The sequence below is a fragment of the Stigmatopora nigra genome, chromosome 18 (assembly GCF_051989575.1).
Source record: "Stigmatopora nigra isolate UIUO_SnigA chromosome 18, RoL_Snig_1.1, whole genome shotgun sequence".
NCBI classification, from domain to species: domain Eukaryota; kingdom Metazoa; phylum Chordata; class Actinopteri; order Syngnathiformes; family Syngnathidae; genus Stigmatopora; species Stigmatopora nigra.
In genome coordinates this window covers 4722270-4747318 of record NC_135525.1, presented here as the reverse complement: position 1 = coordinate 4747318, position 25049 = coordinate 4722270, and the positions used below count along the sequence as shown (strand labels likewise).

Below are 25049 nucleotides of genomic sequence, written 5' to 3'. Positions count from 1 at the left end.
CTAACACCCTAACCCTAACACCCTAACCCTAACACCCTAACCCTAACACCCTAACCCTAACACCCTAACCCTAACACCCTAACACCCTAACCCTAACACCCTAACACCCTAACCCTAACACCCTAAGCCTAACACCCTAACCCTAACACCCTAACCCCAACCTTAACCCTAACCCTAACCCCCTAACCTCAACCTTAACCCTAACCCCAACCTTAACCCTAACCCCCTAACCCCAACCCCATAATTGAACGTCTAACATCATCAATGGCACTGAAAGTTCAAAGTAGGTAAAAAGCAGAACTACCTGTTCTTTGAGTTTCAGAATAAACTTCCCAGCACCCTTCCAGCGACTCTGTGCATGATACACGCACTCGTGATCCAGGAGAACACGCTGAGTAGGTTTGGTGCCAGATGACTTCTTGGAGCCAGCATCCTTGCCAACCTCCTCCATGAGGACGTAGTCGCTGGGATTGGGGTTGGACACAATGCTGTACGAGTACTTGGCCTTGGTTAGAGTCTAGAAAAAAGGGAGAACACAGGTTCAGAAGTTTCTAAAAAATAGTGGTATGCTTCCTAAGATTCCTCACTTGTTGTATGATGTCCTGCGCAGAACTGTAACGTGGCACTTTGATGACTGTGTGAGGTTGCTCTGGTGACACTTCATGGACTTGAACCAAGAACATTTCTTCATCTCCGCTACTGCTTCCCACAGTGGAGAGCTCTTCCTCACGTTCTGTCACTGTGTTCTTCTCGTTTAGATTCTGATATGAGAACACAGATTTGATCTATGTCATTTTTGAAGTCATTTAACTCCATGGAACAAGAAATTCAATCCATTTTGACGGGGAGGGACAAATAAACAAATGTTCGGCTCAAAATGAATTGGCTGTTTAGCACAATAAATGTAAATATTCCCTTATTTTTTTACACTGCAAATTTGTATGTTTTGTAAAAATTGTCTGTTTATATTTCAAATGTTTATTCATATTTGTATAACAATATTGTTATTAAATGAGAATTTTTAGAAAACGATCTTGTTATTGAAGGGATTATATTTATCAAAAATATAACATTCATTAAAATAATTATAGGAATATTTCATATGAACTCAATGACTGCACAGTGACAGCCATTCAGGTTAAATGAATTGGAGATATGTTGTTTTCAGTGACAGGCACAAAAAATGTATTTTATTTTAGCTTCATTTTAATTGTTGTCTTTTTTAAATTTAGTTCATTAGATTTTTTTATTAAATATTTCTCTCTTCACGAAAAGAATAAAGAAAAAAAACAATAATAAGTGATAGTAAAAAAATATAATAATATTCGCTCATCCTTTTATGCCATATAAAGGGTTAATTATTAAAGTAAATGTAAAATAAACCCATTTATAATATTTATCAGCGTTACTTGTTTATGCATGTACAACTAGTATTATTACAATATAGCGATAATTATTGCTACCTATCATTATTAATAATACAAACTATTCATTTCTTCTTCATTTTCCATACCACTTATCATTACAAGGGTTGCAGGGGGTGCTGGAGCCTATCCCAACAAACTACAGAGGACAACCTGAATTGGTGGTTGGAGCCAATCCCAGTCATACCTAGGGGCAATTTATAGTGTCCAATCAGCTAACGATGCATGTTTTTTTATTAGAATGTGGGAGGAAACCGGAGTACCCAGAGAAAACCCACGCAAGAGAACATGCAAACTCCATATCTCTACTGAACAATTATTAGTAGAGATATTATGCACTGGGAAACACAAGAGGGAGCCATACTCTAAGTTATCGACTTATATGCGTGTGTGGGTTGGTACCTCTTCTTTGGTTTGGAGGCAGATCCTCCCCACATAGCCGTCCTCGGTGTCCCATCCCGAGACCACCCGTACCAGCACCTCCTCAGGGGCGAGGGGCCTCCGCTGAGCGCAGCGCTTGACCTCACCCCGCTCCTTGGACAAGAGAAGCTTCTCCTCGCATAGGAAGTAATCGGCCTGGTTGCCCTCAGAAATCTAGGAAGAGCCAGTAGCTGTGAGATTAGAAATAGTGAAACGATGACACGATTTAAAAATGGTACTCACCTTTTCTAATAATTGTTTGCTCGTCGTGTGTTCTGTGACAGAGAAGAGTGTGAACGGTTCCGATCCGGGGGTGCCGTGTACTGTCACTCTGTGATGTTGGGACATGTGCTTCTCTTCAGGACTAAACAACTTAAGAGAAAGAAACACAATGTGTCATATTTCTAAGCCAAAACATATTCCAATTTCTCCGCATCTCACTTGCGATGAAGGACAAGCGCCCCCTGCTGGAGTTTCTTCCACCCGCTTGCTGTAGATGAACAAGCTGGACACTTCCATGGCCTCGTTGTGTTGAGTCCTTAACTGCACGTGTCTGTAACCTGAGGTCAAACGGCGCCACGAGAGCGTGAGCCGGAGTGGGACGGCGCTGGCCGATGGCGCCGCAACGGGACCGCACCTGATTTGAGTGCCCTGAGGGGTAGAGTCCTCTGTGCGGTGGTCTGTGAGCTGTTGTTCTCCACCACGGCCAGACGTAGGAAGCACAGATCCTCAAAGTGCACGCTGAATTGGAAGTGTTCACTCCACATGGGATTGAGCGTGTTGCGGTGGATGGGTTTAGTGCGGAAGTGGCAACTATCGCCCGCCATGCCCAGGATGTCCACTTCCACGCACGGGCTACCAGACCCATTAGCCGGGCACACGTTCTGACCTGACAGGATCTGAAGGAAAACCAGAAGTAGCACTGATGATATCATTCATTTTCTGTACCGATTATTCTCACGAGTGTCGTGGGTGGTGCTGGAGCCGATCCCAATCAACTACGGGCACCTCGTGTAATGTCTCTATGAGCACTGGGCGGAGCGTTGCATTTTTTTAAGTGTTTTTTTTCCCGTTAGTCGGTGCAAACGGAGTATATACTACTTCTCGTTGGTAAGTGGTCGTGCGATATCCTATTGTGAGGATATTTGTGTGGATCATTTTTGGAATATTTTGAAGGTAATACAAAAACAAACAACCCTCGATAGGTTGCATCGGAAGGTCAGGTTGGAGGTGGGGCAAATAAAGCCAACCGGGAGAAGAAAGATATCAAAATGTTAAATAAAAATTAGAATTAAGTTTAGTGTAAGGTCAGATAAAATTTTTGAGTGTGTCTGCATTGTTATCCAAATTCATTTCAATTTGTTTCTGTTATGTTACGAGCACGTTGCCATGCAAAAAGTCTCCCCCCTAACTCTGTCCCCCTCTCTTTCTACCCTCCGTGAAATCTGTCTAATTTGAATTATATTAAACACATTTTAGTACAATTAAACCACTAGTTATTTGTTACTTTGTTAATAGATGGTGAATTAGAACAAATAAAAATGTTTTTCCAATCCACTATCCTGTTTTTGGTGTTTTTTCAGAGGGTTGGTACAAATTTTGGAATGTGGGAGGACAGGGGAGTACCCGGAGAAAACCCACGCAAGCCCTGTGAGAACATGCAAACTCCACAGAGGAAGTTGGGATCGAAATCTTCCATTTCACATGAAAATGAATGAATTTGTCTGGGAAAAAAATGTAAATCTCACTGTGATGGAGTAGACGGCCGGGTTGCTTCCTTCCACATCTCTTTCGGCAGGGGAGAACTGCTGGTAGAGAGGACAACTACGGTCCCAAAGCACGGGGGGCTTCAGGACATAGCCACAGCCACCGTTAGCCTCGAATAATGCCGTGTTTAATTGCATGGGCAAATCTGCAGACGAAAAAAGAAAGTGTTCAAGTTGGCGCAATGGGTCACGCGGGACGTTTTTCCTCCGATTTGGCTAACCGTCGGTCTGGTAGTTGAGTGCTACCAGCTGGATGCCGTGCAACCAGAAGAGTAGCGGGTTGGGGTTGGCCGAGTCGATGCGGGTGGCGGCTGGGTACGTGCGCAGCAGCTGGCAAGCCGTGTGCTGGACGAGCTTTTGCGAGTAACGTCGACACAAGCGCTTGGCGCCGTTTTCGTTCACCGATGAGATGTGGTAGCATTTGGGAGTGCGGATGATGGCACTCAGCGATGTTGGTGGGTTGAGCGTCCCCGATGTCTGCTGCTGCTGCTGATCCTCCCAGCTCAGCCGCTCGGCGCCACCTTGAGGTAGAGCAGTGAATGATATTTTTCTCTAGAGTTTGAAACGACTGAATGTAGATGAATCAGTTTGTTGCTTACCTTTCCTGGCCGGGCGATTCTGTCCGTCAACCTCCCCCGTGGCGTTGTAGCGGGTTGGAGTTGTGCCAAATATGGACTTCCTGGTCTTTCCGCGGTCCTTTCCCCTGCCTGAGCCGGATGGAGACAGCGTGGACAAGCCTGTGTGGGGTCCCGTAAATCACAAAGGTTATTCAGAGAGACTTTTTGGCCCCGGAGTGAACCAACAACCTCATTTTTTGTCATTTTGAACTGATTGCCCTTTTAACTGATTTTGAACTGATTGCCCTTTTGACTGATTTTGAACTGATTGCCCTTTTGACTGATTTTGAACTGATTGCCCTTTTGACTGATTTTGAACTGATTGCCCTTTTAATTGATTTTGAACTGATTGTCCTTTTAATTGATTTTGAACTGATTGTCCTTCTAACTGATTTTAAAATGATTGCCCTTTTAACTGATTTTGAACTGATTGCCCTTTTAAGTGATTTTGAACTGATTGCCCTTTTGACTGATTTTGAACTGATTGCCCTTTTGACTGATTTTGAACTGATTGCCCTTTTAACTGATTTTAAAATGATTGCCCTTTTAACTGATTTTCAACTGATTGCCCTTTTAAATGATTCTGAACTGATTTGCAGAGATTATTCACAAAATGAGGTGTTTTGGACAAGAATAGGCTACCTCAAGTTTTCCTATTGGACTTCAAGTTAGAGTAAGAGTGGGCGTACTTGAATTTCAGCCTTTTTTAACACATTGGCTGCCATTGGCGACATTAGATGCACAATCCAGCTAGATTGAGGCATCATCAGGCCTGGCATCATTTTAGCACAAGAGTGGGCAACATTATTTGCTGTTTTCAACTCTGATTGGTATTGACTTCAAAAACATTCTGACAGATAATTGACAAATAGAGCTAAGAAGAAGAAGAGTAGACAACCTCCAATGTTGTCATTTTTAATTTATTGACTGCCATTGATGGGAATTATTGTCCAATTCATTTTGACTGAAAAGTCTAGCAGCAATTTTTCACAAATTGAGATTGAGGGCAAGTGTATCTGACTAATTTTGTCATTTAGACAAGAAAGGTTAAAAAGTAAAGGAGAACTTATTCTAGTGCACTTTTTTTTTAACAGTGGGTAGTTTAAATTAAGAGTGTTGGGTAGCATACGAATAATCCCTGGTTATATTTCACCGATGTGTAATAAAAACTAACTATGCAATGGATCACTTTTATGATTGGTCTTAACGGATAATGTCTTTCTTGGCTTGTACGACTGTTAAAAAAAAGGATCATAAAGGTTTTATGAGGGCGGCAGACAGCCGCTCGCCTCGGCTGTTTTTTGTCAAAATGCGGGTTAAGAAAATCAAAGAGCGCTGGAAACATGGGTAGTTTATAAGATGGCAGTTGTTAGAGGAAAAAAAGTACAATAAGAAATAGAAGATAAACAGCGAAGAGGAATAAAGTTGCTGAATTTATGAGCACAAGTTCAATCTGTGAAACTTTACTGTCTGTGCTGTTATGAATGTCTTTCCCAAAGGGGGGGAAAGATTCATCGTCCTAGTGGATGTGCACTTTGGGGAGATATTATTTAACTCATTCAGTGTGAGTGGATAGTTGTGCCCTGCGATTGGCTGGCGACCATTTCAGGGTGTCCCCTGCCTAGTGCCTAAACAGTGGTACCTCGACATACGAGTGCCCCAACATACGAGCAATTTGCAAAAGCAAACAACCCTCGATAGGTTGTATCTGACAGGGTGGAGGCGGGGCAAATCGAGCCAACGCGGGAGAAGAAAGGTATCAAAATTTAAAAAAAAATAGAATTAAGTTCAGTGTAAGGTTAGATTAAACTTATTTTTGAGTGTGTCTGCATTGTTATCTAAATTTATCTAAATTTGTTATGTTACGAGCCATGCAAAAGCACCCCCCCCTCCCTGTCCGTCTCTATTGAAATCAATAAAAGATTAATTTTAGTACTATTAAACCACTACTTAATTGTTACTTTATTAATAGATGGCGAATTAGAACAAATAAAAATGTTTTTTTCCAATTCAATACCCTGTTTTGGGTGTTTTTTCATTTCTATGGGAAACGTTCATTTGAGTTATGAGTAAATCGACATACGAGCTCAGTCCCGGAACAAATTAAGCTTGTATCTTGAGGTACCACTGTAGTTTGGCTTGGATAAGCTCCAGCACCTCCCACCGCCCTCGTGAGGATAAGCGGGAGGGAAAATGAAGCAAAAAATGGCAAAAATGGACAATTTTCAAACTTATCTCCGCCAATAAGTTAATTGGTTAAAAAAAAGTCATAACTCTTAAACCATCTGACCTGGAAATTTGACCGCTTGGCAGTAAATGATGAGGTCTGAAAGTTCTTGAGCAATCTGCCGACTCTCCTTCTTGTTCTGTGGGAGGTAGAACTCTTCGCCCAGCTCCATGTCGAACACCTGGAGGGAGATGACAAGCAAAATTATTCTGTATGTTTTCGAAAGTCTGCAATAGTTGTCTGTGAAAAAGAAAAGAAAAATGAGGGCACATAATGTACACCGACTTCCAATTGCGGCTTAAGTGCTCTAACCTTTCCTTTATTCTGAGTGCTGCTGTCAGACTTCTTCATCCGCTTGGGCGCGTCATCGACATGCTGTTCCTCTTTTTCTGTCGAGTTCTTCCCTTCCAATTTTTCCTCCAGGAGGTTATCTGTGAACGCAAGCCGTGTTTTTCCGATTCATCAAACAATACTAAATCAAGCGGACGACTACTAGAACAGAATAGCAACAATACATGCTGTTTCTGTCAAGGATTCAAGTGAGTCCTGGTCCTGTTAAGCGCACATCAGATGAGAGCAGTCAAATACGGGCATGCAAAAAAATGGGAAAATGTAAAAAATGATGGCCAACATAACTTAAAATGTGATGTCCACATCTGAAGTATTTTAAAAACAACCAATTTCCCAATGAAGGGTTACATTGATGCAACAGTAGTTGCTTTGGGTTAATGACATCACAACATGAGTATTCTGTCCGATCTATTTGTAAAAAAAATATATATATATTTATATATATCCACAACCGAAAGGATTTTCCGATTATGGGAGGGGGCTGTTTAGGAATCGGGTGAGATTCAACGCTGGGAGCGAGATTGGGTAGTTTCCCCACTCGTTTTTCTGGGGTGGGGGCAGCGGAGGGCCTGAGAAAGCAGATGGTTTTGTTTTGTTTCCCTGACGAGGCCAGGTCACAGACAAAAAACAGTGTGCAGTGGGTAGGGAAGAAGGGAGGTGATGTGTTGGTTGAAGACCAAGAATGTATCCTGACAATGTACCGCTTTAAAAATACTGACTTGAAAAGTCTTAACCTTCTTGAAGTTATATTTAGTAAATAGTTTTATAGCCAGAGTCAAAATGGTTGTAGTTAATGTGGTGAGGCAGGCAAACACAAGCTGTGCATACAACTAGCGGTCAAATCTCAATGCTCCAAATAATTGAGAGGTAACATGGAGAGAAAGTACATCTAAGGGTACACACATATATATGTGTGTATATATGTATATGTACATGTGTATATTTGTACAAGTGTGTATATATGTACATGTGTATATGTATATGTACATGTGTGTATATATGTACATGTGTATATGTATATGTACATGTATGTGTATATATGTACATGTGTATATGTATATGTACATGTATGTGTATATATGTACATGTGTATATGTATATGTACATGTATGTGTATATATGTACATGTGTATATGTATATGTATATATTTACATGTGTGTATATGTATATATGTTCATGTGTGTATATGTATATGTACATGTATATGTGTATATATGTACAAGTGTGTGTATATGTACATGTATGTGTATATTTGTACAAGTGTGTGGATATATGTACATGGGTGTATATGTACATGTTTGTGTATATTTGTACAAGTGTGCGGATATATGTACATGTATGTGTATATGTACATGTATGTGTATATTTGTACAAGTGTGTGGATATATGTACATGTATGTGTATATTTGTACAAGTGTGTGGATATATGTACATGTATGTGTATATTTGTACAAGTGTGTGGATATATGTACATGTGTGTATATGTATATTTACATGTGTGTATATGTATAGGTATAAGTGTGTGTAGCACTATACAATTTCGTCATACGCAGCTGAGGGTATGATGACTACTAGGCTTTTTGTCAAGTCAATGATGACGACAAGGCCTATGTCTGATATATTATATGTATATGTGTATATATGTACAAGTGTGTGTATATGTATGTGTATTTATGTACATGTGTGTATATGTACAAGTGTGTGCATATGTATATGTATGTGTGTGTATTTATATATATATATATATATATATATATATATATATATATATATATATATATATATATATATATATATATATATATATATATATATATATATATATATATATATATATATATACATACACACACACATACATGCATTTAAAAATGATTTTTTTCCTATTTTATGTTTTAAACTCACTGATAGAACTATCACAAAAAAACAATAAAAATATAGCTGGCCACAGAAAATGATGTGACAGACCGGATTTGGTCTCCGACCATGAGTTTGATACCAGTAGCGTAGATTACAAAAGCAGAATAATGACAATGGCAACAATGGTTAGATGTACCAAGTGCAGCTACCACTGCAAAAATGAATATTAAGGCAACACTGGCGCACATAGAGATTTTACCTTCCAGCCCAAAGGAGGCAGTTGAGGCATTGAGGACATCGGCTAAGTGGGGAATAGGTCAAGGAAAATAGGTAGGAAAGACACACAGGAAGGATTTTAAAAACTAGTACATATATTAATTAGAGAGAGCCTAGATGGACGAAAAGTCAGAGAAAATAATGAAACAAATTTAAAAAAAAAACACAAGCTCACCATCAGACAACGACTCGTAGTCATAGTCATACTCGTCTTCATCCTCATCTTCTTCTTCGTTTGCGTGGCTTGCGGGCGAGGCGTTTCCTGGTGAGCCATTGCTCGCCTGGGCCTGCAAGTGGGCCAACTGGTGAGCCTGAAAATAAGAAATCAAGCGACAACAACAATGAATTAGTTGATTAATAAACTAGGCAAGTGTGTTAAACTTGTTTTGCCCATTGGGTCCATTATAATTTTCCAATACCCACCACCTTTATTATATCTGCCAACTAAGTCTGCCACAATTACTAACCGACTAATCAACAACTAATCAGTTAGTAAAGGACTCAAAAACTTGATTTATGTTTAGGGGCATTGTTGGCCTAACCTGTTCCTCCTTCTTCAGCCTTTTATAGGGAAATTACGAGTCCGAAATGATCACAAATTTGGGTCTTTTGCAGAGAAAACACACCTTATGGAGAAGCACTACCAATTTTGTCATACGCAGTTTCTGGGTATGATGACAATTAGGCTTTTGTTGTTGATGAGGACGAAAAAGCCTATGTCCAATTCTTCTTCTTATTATTATTATTATTACCTTCTGTTTCAATATGTCCACTGGCGCCTGGTGAGCTTTGAGCTTTTTGTTTTTCAGCAGAATTCTTCCGCGGAGCTGCAGGGGTGACGGCAGGTGAGGATCGTCGCTGAAGTCGCCCTCGAAGAGGAAGCGTGTCACCAGACGCTCACCGAACACTGTCTGAAATTTTCAATGGAAGACACAAGGACATGTTGGCCATGTGTGCAACACCACTGCCAAAAAATATAAAAGGGCATAGGAACGGACGGGTAGAAATTTGAGTATTTTTATTCCATTATCAAAAATATTTTGCTCGTTTGGCTGCATTTCGCAGTGTGAGACGTCCAATCTATTTTGACTGGTAGGGACAAATGAACGTGCAAAGATATTAGAGGTCTCAAAAAAAGTGAAAATTGTATTTTTATATATATATATATATTTTTTTTATTTATGTATACAAGTTTGTTAAAGAAAAGAACAAAGGTTTATTGGTAAATATACTCCTTTTTATTTTTGATTTCATTCAAAACAATGAAAAATGGAGAATAGTAAATATTCTCTTTTCATTTTTAGTTATATATTGTAAAATATTTGACTTTTTTATTCATTTTGTTCAAGGAGAAAAGGTAATACTGCGTGAATAATATAATATGCGTGATTTACTTTTCTGAAAAACACAAAATGCATTTATGTTCTTGAATGTAGCAAATAAATAAAAGGGGATTAATAAAGAAAAGCTAAATTGGAAGAAAATATAAAATTCCTGAAGTTCATGTAACAACTTCTGGTGTCCATACCTTAAAGATGTCAGCCATCTTGCGTTGCTGCGGAAGGGAGCAATGGTTCTCAATGGACAGGATGACTGGCATGTCCGAGTTGACAAATGCAGAGCGGTTAATTGCTTCCACCACATCCTGAAAAACACAGGAGCCAGAGTTTGGACATCTAGGACTGTCAATGGCAGTGAAAGATGAGCATTCACAACCAATCCTCTCAAATTAATGTAGGGGATGTCCATACTTACATTTTTAGACGCATTCAGAATGACTTCCTGCATATTTGGGATGAATTGCTATTGATTTTGGGTCATTTACGGATCACTTTGTGAATATTTTGGATCACTTTCAGTTAATTTTGGGCCATTACATCGTGATACATTACATCTGGTTATATTGGATTATTTCCTGTTGATTTTAAGACCCCCTGTCTTAATCCTAATGGATGTCAGGCAGTAACAGGTCACTTTCTGTTAATGTTGGTTCACTTCTTGTACATTTGAGATCATTTCTTGAGGCTTTTCAATGTCTTCCTTTTGGTTAAGCAGATTTTTTTGGTTACTTTGTGGCAATTTTGAGGCACTTTCTGTTAATTGAGGGCCATTCCAGTCACTTTCTTTATATTTGAGATCATTTTTGGTTGCTTTAGGACATTTCTACGTCACTTCCTATTCATTGTTTATCGGCTGTTAATATTGGTGCTCACATTCATTTATGAAAAACATCAAAGCTGTGTGTGAGTGGCATGTTTCTTGATCTGTTTCCTCAATTTGAGCATCATAAGTGGTAATATGGCAAAGTTACAGTGTGCTTAATGTAAAAACAGTTGATGTTGAATGCAATTCTGGCTACATCAAAGGTAGCCAATGAGTTAAAACATGTTTATCCATTACCTTAAAAGGGATTTTGGTGGTAAGTGTGTGTCCGTGATAGATGACTGGCATGCCGTCATCACCGTCCCAACAGTCCAGTTCTACACTCCTGCAGCCTTGTAGTAGGACCTTCAAAGCAAACATAGACATTTATTTTCTTACCAAAGCGAGTACATCTCATACAGTGCAATGTTTTACTCGACTGACCTGACTGTAAAGCTCAACTGAGGATTCTCCTTTAAGCTGGTGTCCGGTCAAGTATGTGTTGTGAGACGATTCAATGTAGTAGTAGGACAGAGGGTATTGAAGCTCCTCTGGGTCCATTTGTGATTCGTCATTACGACAGGCGAAATTCTGCTTATCCATGAGGAATCTGTTTGGACATTAGAATTTTAAAATCCATTACTTTGCCATTGGTTTGAAGACTGTGCATGATTGCTACCTTGCGAAGCCTTCAAATGACATCCAGCCCATTAGCCTCATGTTTGATGATGGCTCAAATGTCTGCAAAGCAAAATCCATTCATCAGCATCATCGATTGTCACTTTCCTTCCTTTTGTTTGTGGTGTTTTTCATCTGCAGCCCATTCATTTATCTGTTCCATTTCCTAAATCAATATCACTAACTGCACTATCTAAATACTGTTGTCATGAATCTAAAATGTTCAACTTAAAATAGATGATTCAAAAAAATCCTCAATATCCTTTTTTCTACTACATAATGAAAAAACAAATTTAAATGTTCACTCTTTCAGTGTTTTTCCACTTTAGAATTAAGTTTTGTGTAAGGTTAGATTAAACTTATTTTTGAGTGTGTCTGCATCGTAATCCAAGTTCATTTAAACTAGTTTATGTTATGTCACGAGCGCGTTGCCGTGCAAAAAGTGCCCCTACATCGTTCACCCCCTCTCTCCCCTCCCCTCTGTCTAATTATAATGCTATTAAACACATTTTAGTACAATTAAACCACTAGTTATTTGTTACTTTGATGGTAAATTAGAACAAATAAAAATGTTTTTCCAATCCAATATCCAGTTTCTGGTGTTTTTTTTTTCAGATGGTTGGAACAAATGTATTTTAACTTTGTTAATAGATGAATTAGAACAAATAAAAATGTTTTTCTAATCCAATTCCCTGTTTTTTCTCATATGTTTGGAACGGATTAGTTTGTCTTTAGTTCATTTCTATGTGAAACGTTCATTTGAGTTACAAGTAATTCAACATACGAGCTCAGTCCTGGAACTAATTAAGTTCATATCTCGAGGTACCACTGCATACAGAATCTGAAATAAATTCACCAATAAATGGCTCCAACTCCACTAGAAGTGATGTTTTTCATTACCTGTATGATGCTGAGAATATCATCATAGCTCAGGTGCTCCCTCTGACAATTGACCAGGAAGTCGTTCAACTGCGTTATTCCCAAAGCTAACACGCCCAGTGACGCGTTCTCCACACCCGTCCCATTGGTCACGATACTAGCAGCGGCGATTGCATCCGAGATCTGCTTCTGGTTTTCGGGCATTTGCTGCCTGGTCCTGATGAATAGGTCGAGGTCCGAGCCGTTTCGAGTCAGGAGGTCTAAGAAGGAAAAAGAGAGCGTTATATGAATATCAGGTGAGTATAGATTATCCTGGTCCTTTCTGTGGGTACCGAGGTCCGGTTGTAAGTCTTGCAGGTCTGTGTCTTTGTCGTCAATCTTCAAGTTGGTGTAAAGAGGAGCAGCCTCGTGAACAGAACGACTGCAAGGGACGGCGAACATGTCGAAAAGCTCTTTCAAGTCCTTCCTGCTCCGAATACTGGCAGGAAACAAATAACACTTATGAGTGAAAAATTTAAAGTAGTCACTGTAATTATCTAATTATTTGAACATCTACCTGAAGGACTTGAACAGTTCTACAAATTCGATGAAGCTCATGGTACTGTCGGATATCATGAGGTTCTGGAAACCTTTGAAACAGCCTTTGCCACGACCGTGCCATGACCTGCTCCAGGCCCTTTAAGCACCACCCCCAAAAGGTCATAATATCAACAAATGAACCCATAGTCAATCGTTGGATGACTCTATGTCAACGTACCCTTGCGGAGTTTTAGTAGTGCCTGAAAGAATTGGAGAGGATTGCTGGCGGGATTGGTTGGAACTGGCCATACTGGAACACGAAGAAGATGAGCTAGAGGAAGCAAGGAGTCCAGGACTTCCTTTGGACGAGAGCGAGAAGGGTCCAGGGAAACTATCGTCTGTGGATGTTGAAGACAATCAAAGTCAATCATCAACACATTTAGCTTGATTTGTCTTGAAAAAGTGGGTCACCTGGATCATCTTGGTCAATGCTATCCGTCTCTGGTCCGTTTCGATAAAATCCCTCTTTACAGCTACGTGGTTTCCTGGAAACCATCTCATCATCTGTAGCATCTCCACTGTCTCCCTGCATCCCCAAAAAACTAGTCAACAACTTGAATGAATAGAAAATATCGTCAAATTGAACTGACCCTAACAAGGGCCTTTTTCTTCTTTTTAGTTTTTTCAGTAATCCCGAGAGGGCTGCTTTTTGGGGTGCCGGATTTATCCCCTCCGTTGGCACCCATGTTCCATCTACGCCCACCAAAGAGCTCAATGGCCTGAGCTAGCGTTGGGCCTTCGTATCGGCCATCCTCCTGCCATGTGGAAAAAGAATGTCACATCAGTTCTTAAAGGGATCAGTCATTTACAGAAAGACTGAAATATACCTGATACAGAGTGACGTACTGCCTCCGGAGCCACTGCAACCGCTGATCTGGAAATTTCTTTAGTTTCCTGGTTGCATTGACCAACTCTGAGAGACCCTTGTAGAGCATTTGTGCAGTGAAGTTGGGGGCCACAAAATGTAGTAGTCTGTCAGGAGTTAAAGAATGATGAATGGATAAAAACGGCCTTAACTCACTCTTCTTTGCACTATTTCAACTTGTGACTGATCAATCGTAGCCAACATGATTAACTTGGATTGGGTCTTTGTTAACTTCAATGATTTCAACTACAGTAATACCTCGACATACAAGTGCCCCGACATACGAGCAATTCGAGATACGGGTAAAATTTTGAGCAAATATTTATCTTAAGATACAAGACAAATTTTGATATACTAGCAGACAGCGAATGTGAGAGGCTGCTCATAAGAACATCATGGGCACTGTCTCACTCATCGCAACTCCCTCGTGTAATGACTCTACGAGCACTGGGCGGAGCATTGCATTTTTTCAGTGTTTTTGTTTCCATTAGTCAGCGCTAGAACGGTGGAGGAGCTTGCTCGATAATACGAGAGGAGTATGTACTACTTCTCGTTGGCAAGTGTCCGTGCATTATCCTATTGTGAGGACATCATGTGCATCATTTTCGGAATATTTTGAAGAGAAGACAAAAGCAAACAACCCTAGATAAGTTGCATCTGGTTTGTTATGTAACAAGTGCGTTGCTATGCAAAAAGTCTCCCCGTCAGTATCTCTGTCCCTCTCTCCTTCTCCCTACGCGGAATCTGTCTAATTTTAGTACAATTAAACACATTTTAGTACTATTAAACCACTAGTTATTTGTTACTGTGTTAATTGATGGAGAATTAGAACAAATAAAAATGCTTTTCCAATCCAATATCCTGATTTTGGTGTTTTTTTTTCCAGAGGGTTGGAAAAAATTAATTCGTTTTTAGTTCATTTCTATAGGAAACATTTGATTTACAAATAAATCGACATACGAGCTCAATCCTGGAACGCATTACGCTCGTATATCAAGGTACCACTGTCATTGGCATCCAAGGAGTTAAAAATGATAAAATTTGAATTACCCCACTAGGTTTCCAGGGAAGTAAATAACTTAAAATGGCATGTTGAGTCATACATTATAACTAAGAGGGTCTTGACCTGTTGTCTGTGGTACCGAGTCCATAGAGCAGGCTGAGTCCGTTCTCCTCCACTGTCATCTGGCTCAGTTTGTTCTGCAAACAAACCGCATGGACATCCACTCCCTGGTGACCGAGGAACACAGCCTAGAAGTGCAAACAAGCACAAAATTAGGATTCCAGTCTTATCTATCCCACAAAAACAACAACTCCAAGTCACTTAGGAGCAAAAACAAAACACAAAAACGTGGATTTTTTTCAGGACAAACCTTAAGCACGCTGAGGTCCAATAGACCCTCTGCCAGTCCTGCCACCACGGTTTGCCCAAGCCCTAGTGGTTGTTCCCCGCCACATTGATGCTTACCTGCCGTACATTTACAACATGTTTGCCATAGGAAATTGCCACTGGCCATCCAAACAAGGCTAGTAAAAATTACCCCAAGTAAGCGTGATGTTGTCTGGTTGCAGTTTTAGTAGGCAACGGGCCGTCAGGTGGCTATCCTGATCGTAGTGAATAACGGTGGCTCCCTGCAGTAGGAACTGGTGAACATCTGGTTGAAGGGACAACACGTACCTTTCGGAAAAAAACGAGAAATAAATGGTCAAATCGTATATGCATTTACGAAAATAAAACTACAGATCCATTTCAACTGGAATGGCTGCATGGCTCAAAAATCTAAAGCAATCGGGAATGACCCATAAGTACCCGAAAATGAACAAGAAAGTGATGCACAATTAACTAAATGCCTGATATTGACAACGATAGACATCCAATTCATTCATCAGGAAGAACAGACCGTGATTTCTCACCTTTCAGTGACATTTAGTTAAGCGCTTACTTTTGATTAGACGTTTTCGGGACTTACCAGGGAATTAGCTCAGTGCCATGGCAAAAAGCTCGGTGTGTCTCCTCCGTCCCTTGAAACTCCATGTCGCTAGCTGCCAGTTCAGATGATAGGTCACCTTCAGAATCGGATAGGTCCCCCACAATGAGCCTGAAAATTGAGAGACAGTTATTCGAAATTGCTTCAAAAATAAGCTCAATTAAAAACCAAAGATTCCGTCTATTCAATAAACTGTACTGAAATTAGTTTAAATGCATAAATGGAGCTGTGCTGCACATTATATGTCAGTATAATTAACACTTTTTCAGGTATGAGTCAATGTTTGAAAAACTGTTACTATTTATATGGAAACAAAACGCACCATACAGTCAGATGAACTCAAATGAAACGTGCAACACAAATGTTCAGAAAAGTATCAGCAAAAATCATATCTAAAATTCACACCATGCTGATGTTTGCAATACACTTACGAGATGGGTTTTGACTCTTGTGAAGTCCTAAACGAATGGCCACTGAAATTATAGAAGTTTGGGAAGAAATAATACGAGATGATTTAGTAGGAGGAGAACTCTTGATAACACAGGAAACGAAATAAAATTCAAGCCTACTTCTTATCCTGTGCACTAACATAAACAGTAACTCAAAGAAAACTATTCAGAGGCAGGAAAGATAAAGCAGATTTCCTTTACACAAACAGGCCACGCGAGGGAATTGCGTCCAAATTCCAGTCGGCCGAGTGCCACCAGAACCGTGAAAAGGAGCAGAACTTTGCTCCTTCCTACTCTGATGGGAAAATAACTCGCTTATAGCGACATAACTTCTGCTGTCATAAACAATCGGCAAATCTTTGTCGTCGTGTGTTTTGTCTATAATCCAAACATAAAACACACAGCGGCAAAGAAATGTTTTGAAATTTTTTAGTTATCAAAAGTACAACATGGTTTGTTTTTGTCATTGTAAGACATTGTTTATTAACAGCAGCAAAAACTACTAAAATAGATTGTTCCAGCACCCAAGAATATAAGTGGAATGGAAAGATAAGTTTTTTTGGGCAAAACCTTTTATAACACAAAAAATGTCAATCACGACATGATTTTAGAAGTAGCCAATATTAAAATTATAATTACGTTTTTATTGCATCGGTTTGTACCTGAAGGCAATTTCATATAAACTGATTTTCTATTATCTGGTTTAAAGAACCCAAAAAAAGAAATGTGTGTCAAGTACTAACTGATAGCGGCAACGTTCTCTGAGGGAGTTGTTTCTAGAAGCTGGAGTTGGACCAGAAGAAGACAAGCTCGTGGATGCCTCATCGGAATCTTCTACTTCTAAACTCCGATTGCAGGATCTAGTCAACCAAAAGAGTGAAATTTGTCAACAACAATATGACAAGTGTTAAACTGGTGGTCCGAATGCTGGGCCACCAAATAATTAGTGTGAGCCACACAAGTAAAACATACATTTATTGATTTTCTTGCAACAGAATTATTTTTCTCCAATTTCTTTTAAATGAAAATAAATGAATAGACATTTTTTTTAAATATAAATAATAAAATGTGCACATGCAATATTTAGAGAGGGAATACATCCATGTATTCCACACTTTTAACAGTATGTTACTGTTTAGTTTTATCATGTTGCTGTTTTGTTTCATTATGTTACTGTTTTGTTTTATTATGTTACTGTTTTGTTTTATTATGTTACTGTTTTATTTTATTGTGTTATTGTTTTGATTTATTATGTTACTGTTTTTTAGCCTTTGGCTATAATCTTGCATATTTACACGTATATGTTCATTAGTAAGTGTTGACGCTCCCTTAAATAAATAAACTTAACTTGAAATGTTTTATTTTTAATTTTTAATTGAAAACAAAAAATAAATACTACATACAAATGAAAGAAAAATAGTTACTGTGTGGAAAACTATTAAAAAACGTATAAATAAAAAAATAATATTTTTAAAATTTGAAAATACTATTTTTAATATTGTCCTTTTTGTTACTGTTTGGATATTTGTATTGAAAAACTGAAAATAAATGGAATTTTATTTAATTCTATTAATAAGATATATAACATATTTACTATTAACTCATTCTCTTCTATTGACGTGGATAGCCCTCCCAGCTAATATTGAACTGGAAATTGAACGGTCACTGCAAGCCTTTCCCAGTGCTAATGTCGGTTATCACTGTCAATGGCACCCCAAAAAAATACAAAATATCTATACAAATAAGCAATTCTGCCACATACCGAATAATCTGCAAAATGTTGCTGACAGTCCCTTCTTTCTCCGGGACGTGAAGACCGTCCATCCCAGCACGGGATAGGAAGTTATGTTGTCCGCTGTAGTCGGACACAAACTAGAAAAGAGAAATGTGAGTTGAAGTCTAAAACTGAATACGTTGTTGTGGCATTTGCGTACATACCTCTATGGGATCCTCGTTGTTATCTGTTGGCGTTTTAAGGCTGATGATGCTCGCTGTGCCGTCCAACGCGTCACTAAGCTCCTTTAGGAACACGCCACAGAAAGGCACCACCTTTGTTTGGAGAAAAAACACTCAAAATAAACATAGTAAATGCCAACTACTGGAAAAGGGGTGTGAAGAGACACGAGTAGTTAAATCTTGAGTTGACTTAGTGACTTGAGTAGGTTTCCGATAATTTGCCTTGTCACACAAATGAGTTTTTTTTACTGCTGGAGTATTTTTGTTAAGAATTTGTGATGTTTAAGTGAATTGTGTGAAGCAACAATGTAAAAACGTTAAAAAGATGACACTCAATATTAGTTGAAATCAAAATGAGAACAAGTGTGCCCCAGCAGAGTAATTGGGTGAAGGTTTTGCATGGATGCCCTTGATTGGCTAACTTTTAATGAATAAATAAGCCCAGAAAATAAAACAAAAACGTAACTATTGAATAAAAAACAGGAAAAACTGAACTCCGAGGATGGAATCAATGCAGAATAGGATTTGAAGGCTCAATTTCAGAACTACTACAAGTGAATACTTCTCTCTATGCATAAATATTTATATTAATACTATACAAAACCTTTACAATTGTATTAATATAAGAACAATTCCTGTAAATTATTTTGCTCTGTTTTAATTGACACAAAGGAAATCTAATAATACTGCCTACAGTACTGTGGTCAATTTCAGTAACTCTGACTGGACATAAGCCTTGATATGAATAAATAATCCAAAAAATAAAGGATTTTGGTGCACTCACTTTGCATCCTGGGATGTTAAGCGCTCTAGTGACAACCTTTTTATATTCCGACGAAGTCTCGTGCTGCGCCATGGCGTCTTTCAGGCCTCTCATGGTCTCGATATCCGACTGCTCCATAAACTGCCACATCTTCAGCACTTTGCGTGACCTGAATGTGGTCCAAACATCTATTGCCATGATAGTCAACACTCCATGTATGTTAGTGGGTGTCTCGTGTCTAACCTGAGTCCAGCCAAGAACTCCATGACACCGTTGTAGTTGCCCATGTTCCAACAGCATTTGGCCACATGGACTAAATAGGAGAACACGTCCCTCTTTTCTTCCATCGAGCTGGCGGTCAGGACCAGCCAAGTGACCCAGGAACTCACCTGTGTAGAGATACAACAAGATTTTAGCTCAACAATTGACTTTTTAAGACTTTTCTAGGAGAAACAGCTCTAATTTTGTCAAATCTACCAATCTTCAACTACAGTGGTACCTCAGCTTAATTCGTTCCAGGACTGACTTCGTATGTCGATTTACTCGTAACTCAAATGAACGTTTCCCATTGGAATGAACTAAACACAAATTAATTTGTTCCAACCATCTTTGAAAAACACCAGAGACTCTCTATTAAAAAACTAACAAATAAATAGTGGTTTAATAGTACTAAAATGTTTTTAAAAGTACACTAAAATTAGACAGATTTTGAGGAGGAGAGAAGGGGTTGGGGGCTATTTGCATGGCAACGCGCTCGTAACATAAACAAATTTAAATCAATTTGGATAATGATGCAGACACACTCAAAATTTTAATCTGACCTTACAATAAACTTAATTCTAACTTTGTTTTAAATTATGATACCTTTCTTCTCCCGGGTTAGCTCTATTTGCCCCGCCTCCAACCTGACTTTCAGATGCAACCTATCAAGGGTTATTTGCTTTTGTCTTCCCTTCAAAATATTCCTAAATTGATGCACACAAATGTGCTGACAATAGGATAACGCACGACCAGTTGCCAACTTGTAGTATATACGCCATTCGCACTGACTAACGGGAAAAAACCCTGAAAAAATGCAATGCTCCGCCCAGTGCTCGTAGAGACATTACATGATGGAGTTGCGACCGGAAAGACAGTGCCCATGATGTTCTTATGGGCAGCCTCTTGCGTCCGCTGTATGCTCATATCTCAAGATAACTATTTGCCCGAAACTTTACTCGTATCTCAAATAGCTCCTATGCCGGTGCACTCGTATGTCGAGGTACCACAGTACAGTGGAAACTCTACTTACAACTAATTCAATTCCAATGAAGACGATAAACAATCCATTTTCACTGTGTAACAATTTAGTTAGATTGTTGTATTGCTATGGCAAAGTTTGTGTGTTAATATGGCAAAATTAGTGTATTAATATGGCAAAGTTAGTGTGTGTTGCATGCAAAAAGAACTTATTTTGAAAGCAAACTGCTTCTTTTACCACATCAGCAGCAGCCAATCAGTTAGTAATGGGTGCAAAGGCTTTACAGGCTCCGAAATTCCAGCACGGAATCCCAAATGAAAACATGACATCATCATTTATCAGCAGCGCCGCTCTGACTAATGTCAGAAAATCAGGAAAGGCACAATGACAGCAGAACTATGTATATATCTCTCTCACTTTCACACAAACACACAGCTGGCAAACTATCGTCTATCAATCTAGACGCTTCTCGGTCTCTGGTGTCTCCATGCATTAAAGCCTCATGAATTTATGCAGACAGAGAACTTGGTAAACCCCCCGACACGCACATGGATCTATTACAGGTTATGTAACTAGCGGGCTGCACTCTCACTTCAAAGGGGTGAAGAGATACATGGAAATATGCAAACACTCACACCCCCCATACACGTTCATTTATTTGTTTGCACCAGGCTTCCAAAGTTAAGAAAAAGAAAGTAAAAGAATCACCCTACTGCTGCGAATTGAAACGAGTGGCCATGTCTATTGCATCAATGAAAAACAATGAGTTAACAGTGAATGGGAAATATAGTAGTTTTTTAAAGGATAGATTTACAGCAAAAAAACGAAATTTAATCTATGTACATTTAAAATGATAAAAAAAGAGTGGAACCTAATTTTACAGTATTATTTGAGCACACTCTTTTTTAGTAAACCACACAAAAATCCATAAAAATAGCATTAAATAAGATTGTCCTAATGAATCTATGATATAATAATGAATGGACTGAAAAATACATTTGATGTATTTTTCTTATTGAATGAAAATGTATTTAGTAAGCAATTAAATGCGTGTAAATTTTAGGCAAAAATATTTTTTGAAAAAATAGGAAACATTCAATTAAACAGCAAATATTTCAAAAAATATCTTTTTTTCAAACGTACTCATCTGTTGAATATAAGCAATATTTACGTGAAATAGCCACATAAACCAAAAATATATATATTTTTTAAATAAGGGTAAATAGAGGTAAATGTTTTACAATATTTAGTATAGATAGAAATGGATGAACAAAAATGGGCAAATATAAAGTTTTAAATGTATGCAAACTCAATTCATACTATTATATTTTATAAATCTGCTGAATAATAAAACCATTTTTACGAACTCATGATAAAGAACAAGATAATAAATAGTGCTTCGTTTTGAACTTCCAAACCCATTTGAATAGAGATAATAAAATAAATGTGCGTACAATACATTAAGTATCGTGATAAGGGATATTGAATCATTTCTCATAGCGCACCTGGTGGACAGGAATCAGTGTACTACCCACTATTCATATGGGCTTTATTATGCAACGTATTTTCTCTCAGAAGTAGCTTCCCGTCATTTGTGAGTGGATGGCTTGAGTGAAACGCTTTCACTAACTCCTCCTCGAACATGCTTTCAATCTCTGTCAGCGGCCGGCTAGCGTTACACTCGCCATCTCAACTCTTCTAACCAACTGCAACCTTTTTTTTTTTGCCTCTCCCCAGTCAGACCATCTAGCAAAAAGAAAATATAACGAGGAAAGTAATACAGAACGGGAGATCCAATGAGAAAAGTGACATTTAGTTTGCAGAAACACACAGAGGCTACACACTGATACATCAAATCTTTGATGGGTGTGTGTGTGTGTGTGTGTGTGTGTGTGTGTGTGTGTGTGTGTGTGTGTGTGTGTGTGTGTGTGTGTGTGTGTGTGTGTGTGTGTGTATGTTACTAGTCAAGCTATGAGGGTCGACCTCTCCTTGATGCACAAATTGTGGGAGCATTGTTGACAAGCTGCTATTACAAACTTGATGCATGACCACACACAAGGCCAAACACCGAACATGACGAACTGTACACCACTAGATGAAAACTACCACGGATTAAAATATATATATATATAAATAAGCAAATAAAACTCAAGAGAGTGGTATTGCTTGGTAAATTATATTCTGGCTAATTCACTACCTTTAACAGTGATAGATTTTCTTTAGATTTCTTTAATTTTATTATCCCTTTTTAAATATTTTGATTTCAAACTTGAGTGTTTTTAATGTTTTGTTGTATCTTTTTGGTCCTTCACTTATTTTTTAAATGAATAATCATATTTGCAGACTATAAACACATTGGTGGCCCGCCAAGGACCAGAAAACTATTCACACTAGGACATATTCAGAACATTCAACCAGCCTACCATGCATGTTTTTGGTTTGTGGGAGGAAACCAGCGTACCCAGAGAAAACCAACACAAGCCTGGGGAGACCATGCATACTACACACAATGAGGACCCACCAGGGATCAAACCCTGGACCCCAGAAATGGTGTAAAAAAAGACAATGTTTACCAATAACATGATTGTAAATTAATTAGTAAATTCTGAACACAAAACAGTTCTAACAGGGTGTGCCAACTTTTGAACCCTTTCTCTTTTTCAGCTATTCTCTTTCACTCACTGGTTACCAATAACAAGAATGGACCCTCCAATCATAGTTCAAACAGCTTGGACATCAACTCAGGACAAAATCACTTCACAGCACTAATATAATAGGCCACCAAATGATTGGACGTTTATCAACATCAATGTCATTGAAAGAGTTAAATCTCCTCAAATTTGAACAGGAGTGTTTAGACTTTCAATATCCAGGGTCCCAACACACAACATTAATGAAGTAGCTTTAATTCCGCTGTTTGTTTTCTTTGGATTCTGATCCGTCCGCGGCTTATGAACTGACCTCATTAAAGCGTGCCACCAAGTCCTCCACGGCATTTGTGCGACGTGCCATCTGGGTGGGCATGTCGGGGGCCGAGAGTGAAGCCTTGAGGTTGGGGTGCCGCCTGCTATGCCCTTCCAGACTTCCCAGGTCCCGCGTCAGAAAGCACAAGTAGTCCAAAGGCAACACCTGTACCAATTCAAGAGGCGTGAAAAGACTATTTCCAGGAAGTTTTCGTCATGTCGTCACCCACCCGTCTGTAGAGCTCTTGCTCTTGCTCGGTGAGAACGCAAGCGATCTCCTCAGGGAACTGCACGAGGTGCCGGAGCTCGGCCAGCTCCTTGCTGATACCGCTCACCCCGGAAAGGAGGGCGGCACCGCCGCTCATGCTGTTGGCCAGCTGACGCTCTGCGGGCGGACACGGCGGGAGATACCAGATAAGACAGGATTGCACAGTAATCAAAGTCTTGTTGGTCTGGAAATGCCAGATTTGAGAGAAAAGCTTTGAGAGAAAAAACTTGGCAACAAGTTGACATTTTTATCTAAGATGTGACTCCTTGGTAGTGCTCTAAAATCTAAACATTAGAATCAAATTTGAAATTGCCACTGTATGTTGACCTGCATTTACTACCTGCTTAATTTGTATGCTCCAAGCCAACACTATTCAACCCCTGCAAGTTCATTTTTTGTTTTTTTTTCATCCAAGTCACTTCCCAGTAAAGTGGTGTCTTGAGATATGAGTGCCTCGACATACAAGCAACTTGAGATACGAGTAAAATATTTTATTTTTTCAATGTTTTTTCCCCCCCATTGCTAATACAAGAGTACTACTACTTCCGGGCAAGTTGGCAAGTGGTCATGCGTTAATCTATTGTGAGGACATTTGTGTGCATCATTTTCAGAATATTTGAAGGGAAGACAAAAGCAAACAGCCTTCGATAGGTTGCATTTGAAAGTCAGGGTGGACGCGGGCTATAAACTCATTTTTGAGTGTCTGCATTGTAATCCATGTTATGTTACGAGCGCGTTACAGTGCACGTCTCTCTCTCCCTCTCCCTTCAGCGAAATCAGTAGTACAGTAGTATAAAACCACTAATTACTTGTTACTTTGCTAATAGATGGTGAATTAGAACAAATACAATGTTTTTCCAATCCAATATCCAGTTTCTGGAACAAATTAATTTGTGTTTAGTTCATTTCTATGGGAAACGTTCGTTGGAGTTACGAAAATCGACATACGAGCTCAGTCCCAGAACGCATTAAGCTCGTATCTGAAAGTACCATTAATATAAATTATTCTCCTCAATGCACTGTTTGTATTAATATTGCCAACTGGCAATTTGCTGTAATGATATACCCATCCAAATGAAGGCAGTCAATTCATTTTCAGCACACATCAATACGCTGCTTTTCAACACAATGCAGCTGACACTTATGTGGAAAAAAGCCTTCAGGTGGTCATGAGGTCGTCATGGTGACAATTCTGCACTGGAAACCAAACTCGCTTTATTTCACCATTCGATTTGCGGCTAAAGGTTTCTGTATTTTACAACAGGTTGTTTGCCCCTAGACTGTCTTTGATTTGAAAAGCAGATCCCACCTTAGAGTGAGTGTGAATTTCACAACCA

General features: G+C 39.1%; 1 protein-coding gene across 6 annotated transcripts in view; it reads right to left on the bottom strand.

Annotated features, from left to right (window-relative positions):
* The window catches only part of plce1 (phospholipase C, epsilon 1), a 60600-nt gene that overhangs the window by 3792 nt on the left and 31759 nt on the right, over positions 1-25049 (bottom strand). For 4 of the 6 annotated variants that reach the window (XM_077739190.1, XM_077739193.1, XM_077739191.1 and 1 more), the window contains 36 exons: positions 23675-23829; positions 23443-23610; positions 19485-19630; positions 19263-19410; positions 18461-18571; positions 18285-18394; positions 17266-17382; positions 16056-16184; positions 15627-15763; positions 15459-15553; positions 15212-15336; positions 14048-14192; positions 13811-13975; positions 13632-13746; positions 13399-13558; positions 13198-13317; positions 12974-13119; positions 12663-12901; positions 11764-11825; positions 11529-11694; positions 11343-11450; positions 10471-10587; positions 9695-9853; positions 9118-9253; positions 8926-8967; positions 6767-6885; positions 6518-6635; positions 4210-4347; positions 3832-4131; positions 3593-3756; positions 2482-2743; positions 2286-2404; positions 2088-2216; positions 1827-2018; positions 588-761; positions 305-517 (listed from right to left, as the gene is read on the bottom strand). In XM_077739190.1, coding sequence (XP_077595316.1) covers positions 305-517; positions 588-761; positions 1827-2018; positions 2088-2216; positions 2286-2404; positions 2482-2743; positions 3593-3756; positions 3832-4131; positions 4210-4347; positions 6518-6635; positions 6767-6885; positions 8926-8967; positions 9118-9253; positions 9695-9853; positions 10471-10587; positions 11343-11450; positions 11529-11694; positions 11764-11825; positions 12663-12901; positions 12974-13119; positions 13198-13317; positions 13399-13558; positions 13632-13746; positions 13811-13975; positions 14048-14192; positions 15212-15336; positions 15459-15553; positions 15627-15763; positions 16056-16184; positions 17266-17382; positions 18285-18394; positions 18461-18571; positions 19263-19410; positions 19485-19630; positions 23443-23610; positions 23675-23829 — 5249 coding nt within the window. The remainder of the gene's footprint in view (positions 1-304; positions 518-587; positions 762-1826; positions 2019-2087; positions 2217-2285; positions 2405-2481; positions 2744-3592; positions 3757-3831; positions 4132-4209; positions 4348-6517; positions 6636-6766; positions 6886-8925; positions 8968-9117; positions 9254-9694; positions 9854-10470; positions 10588-11342; positions 11451-11528; positions 11695-11763; positions 11826-12662; positions 12902-12973; positions 13120-13197; positions 13318-13398; positions 13559-13631; positions 13747-13810; positions 13976-14047; positions 14193-15211; positions 15337-15458; positions 15554-15626; positions 15764-16055; positions 16185-17265; positions 17383-18284; positions 18395-18460; positions 18572-19262; positions 19411-19484; positions 19631-23442; positions 23611-23674; positions 23830-25049) is intronic. The other 2 variants (XM_077739192.1, XM_077739195.1) reach the window with 1 other exon arrangement.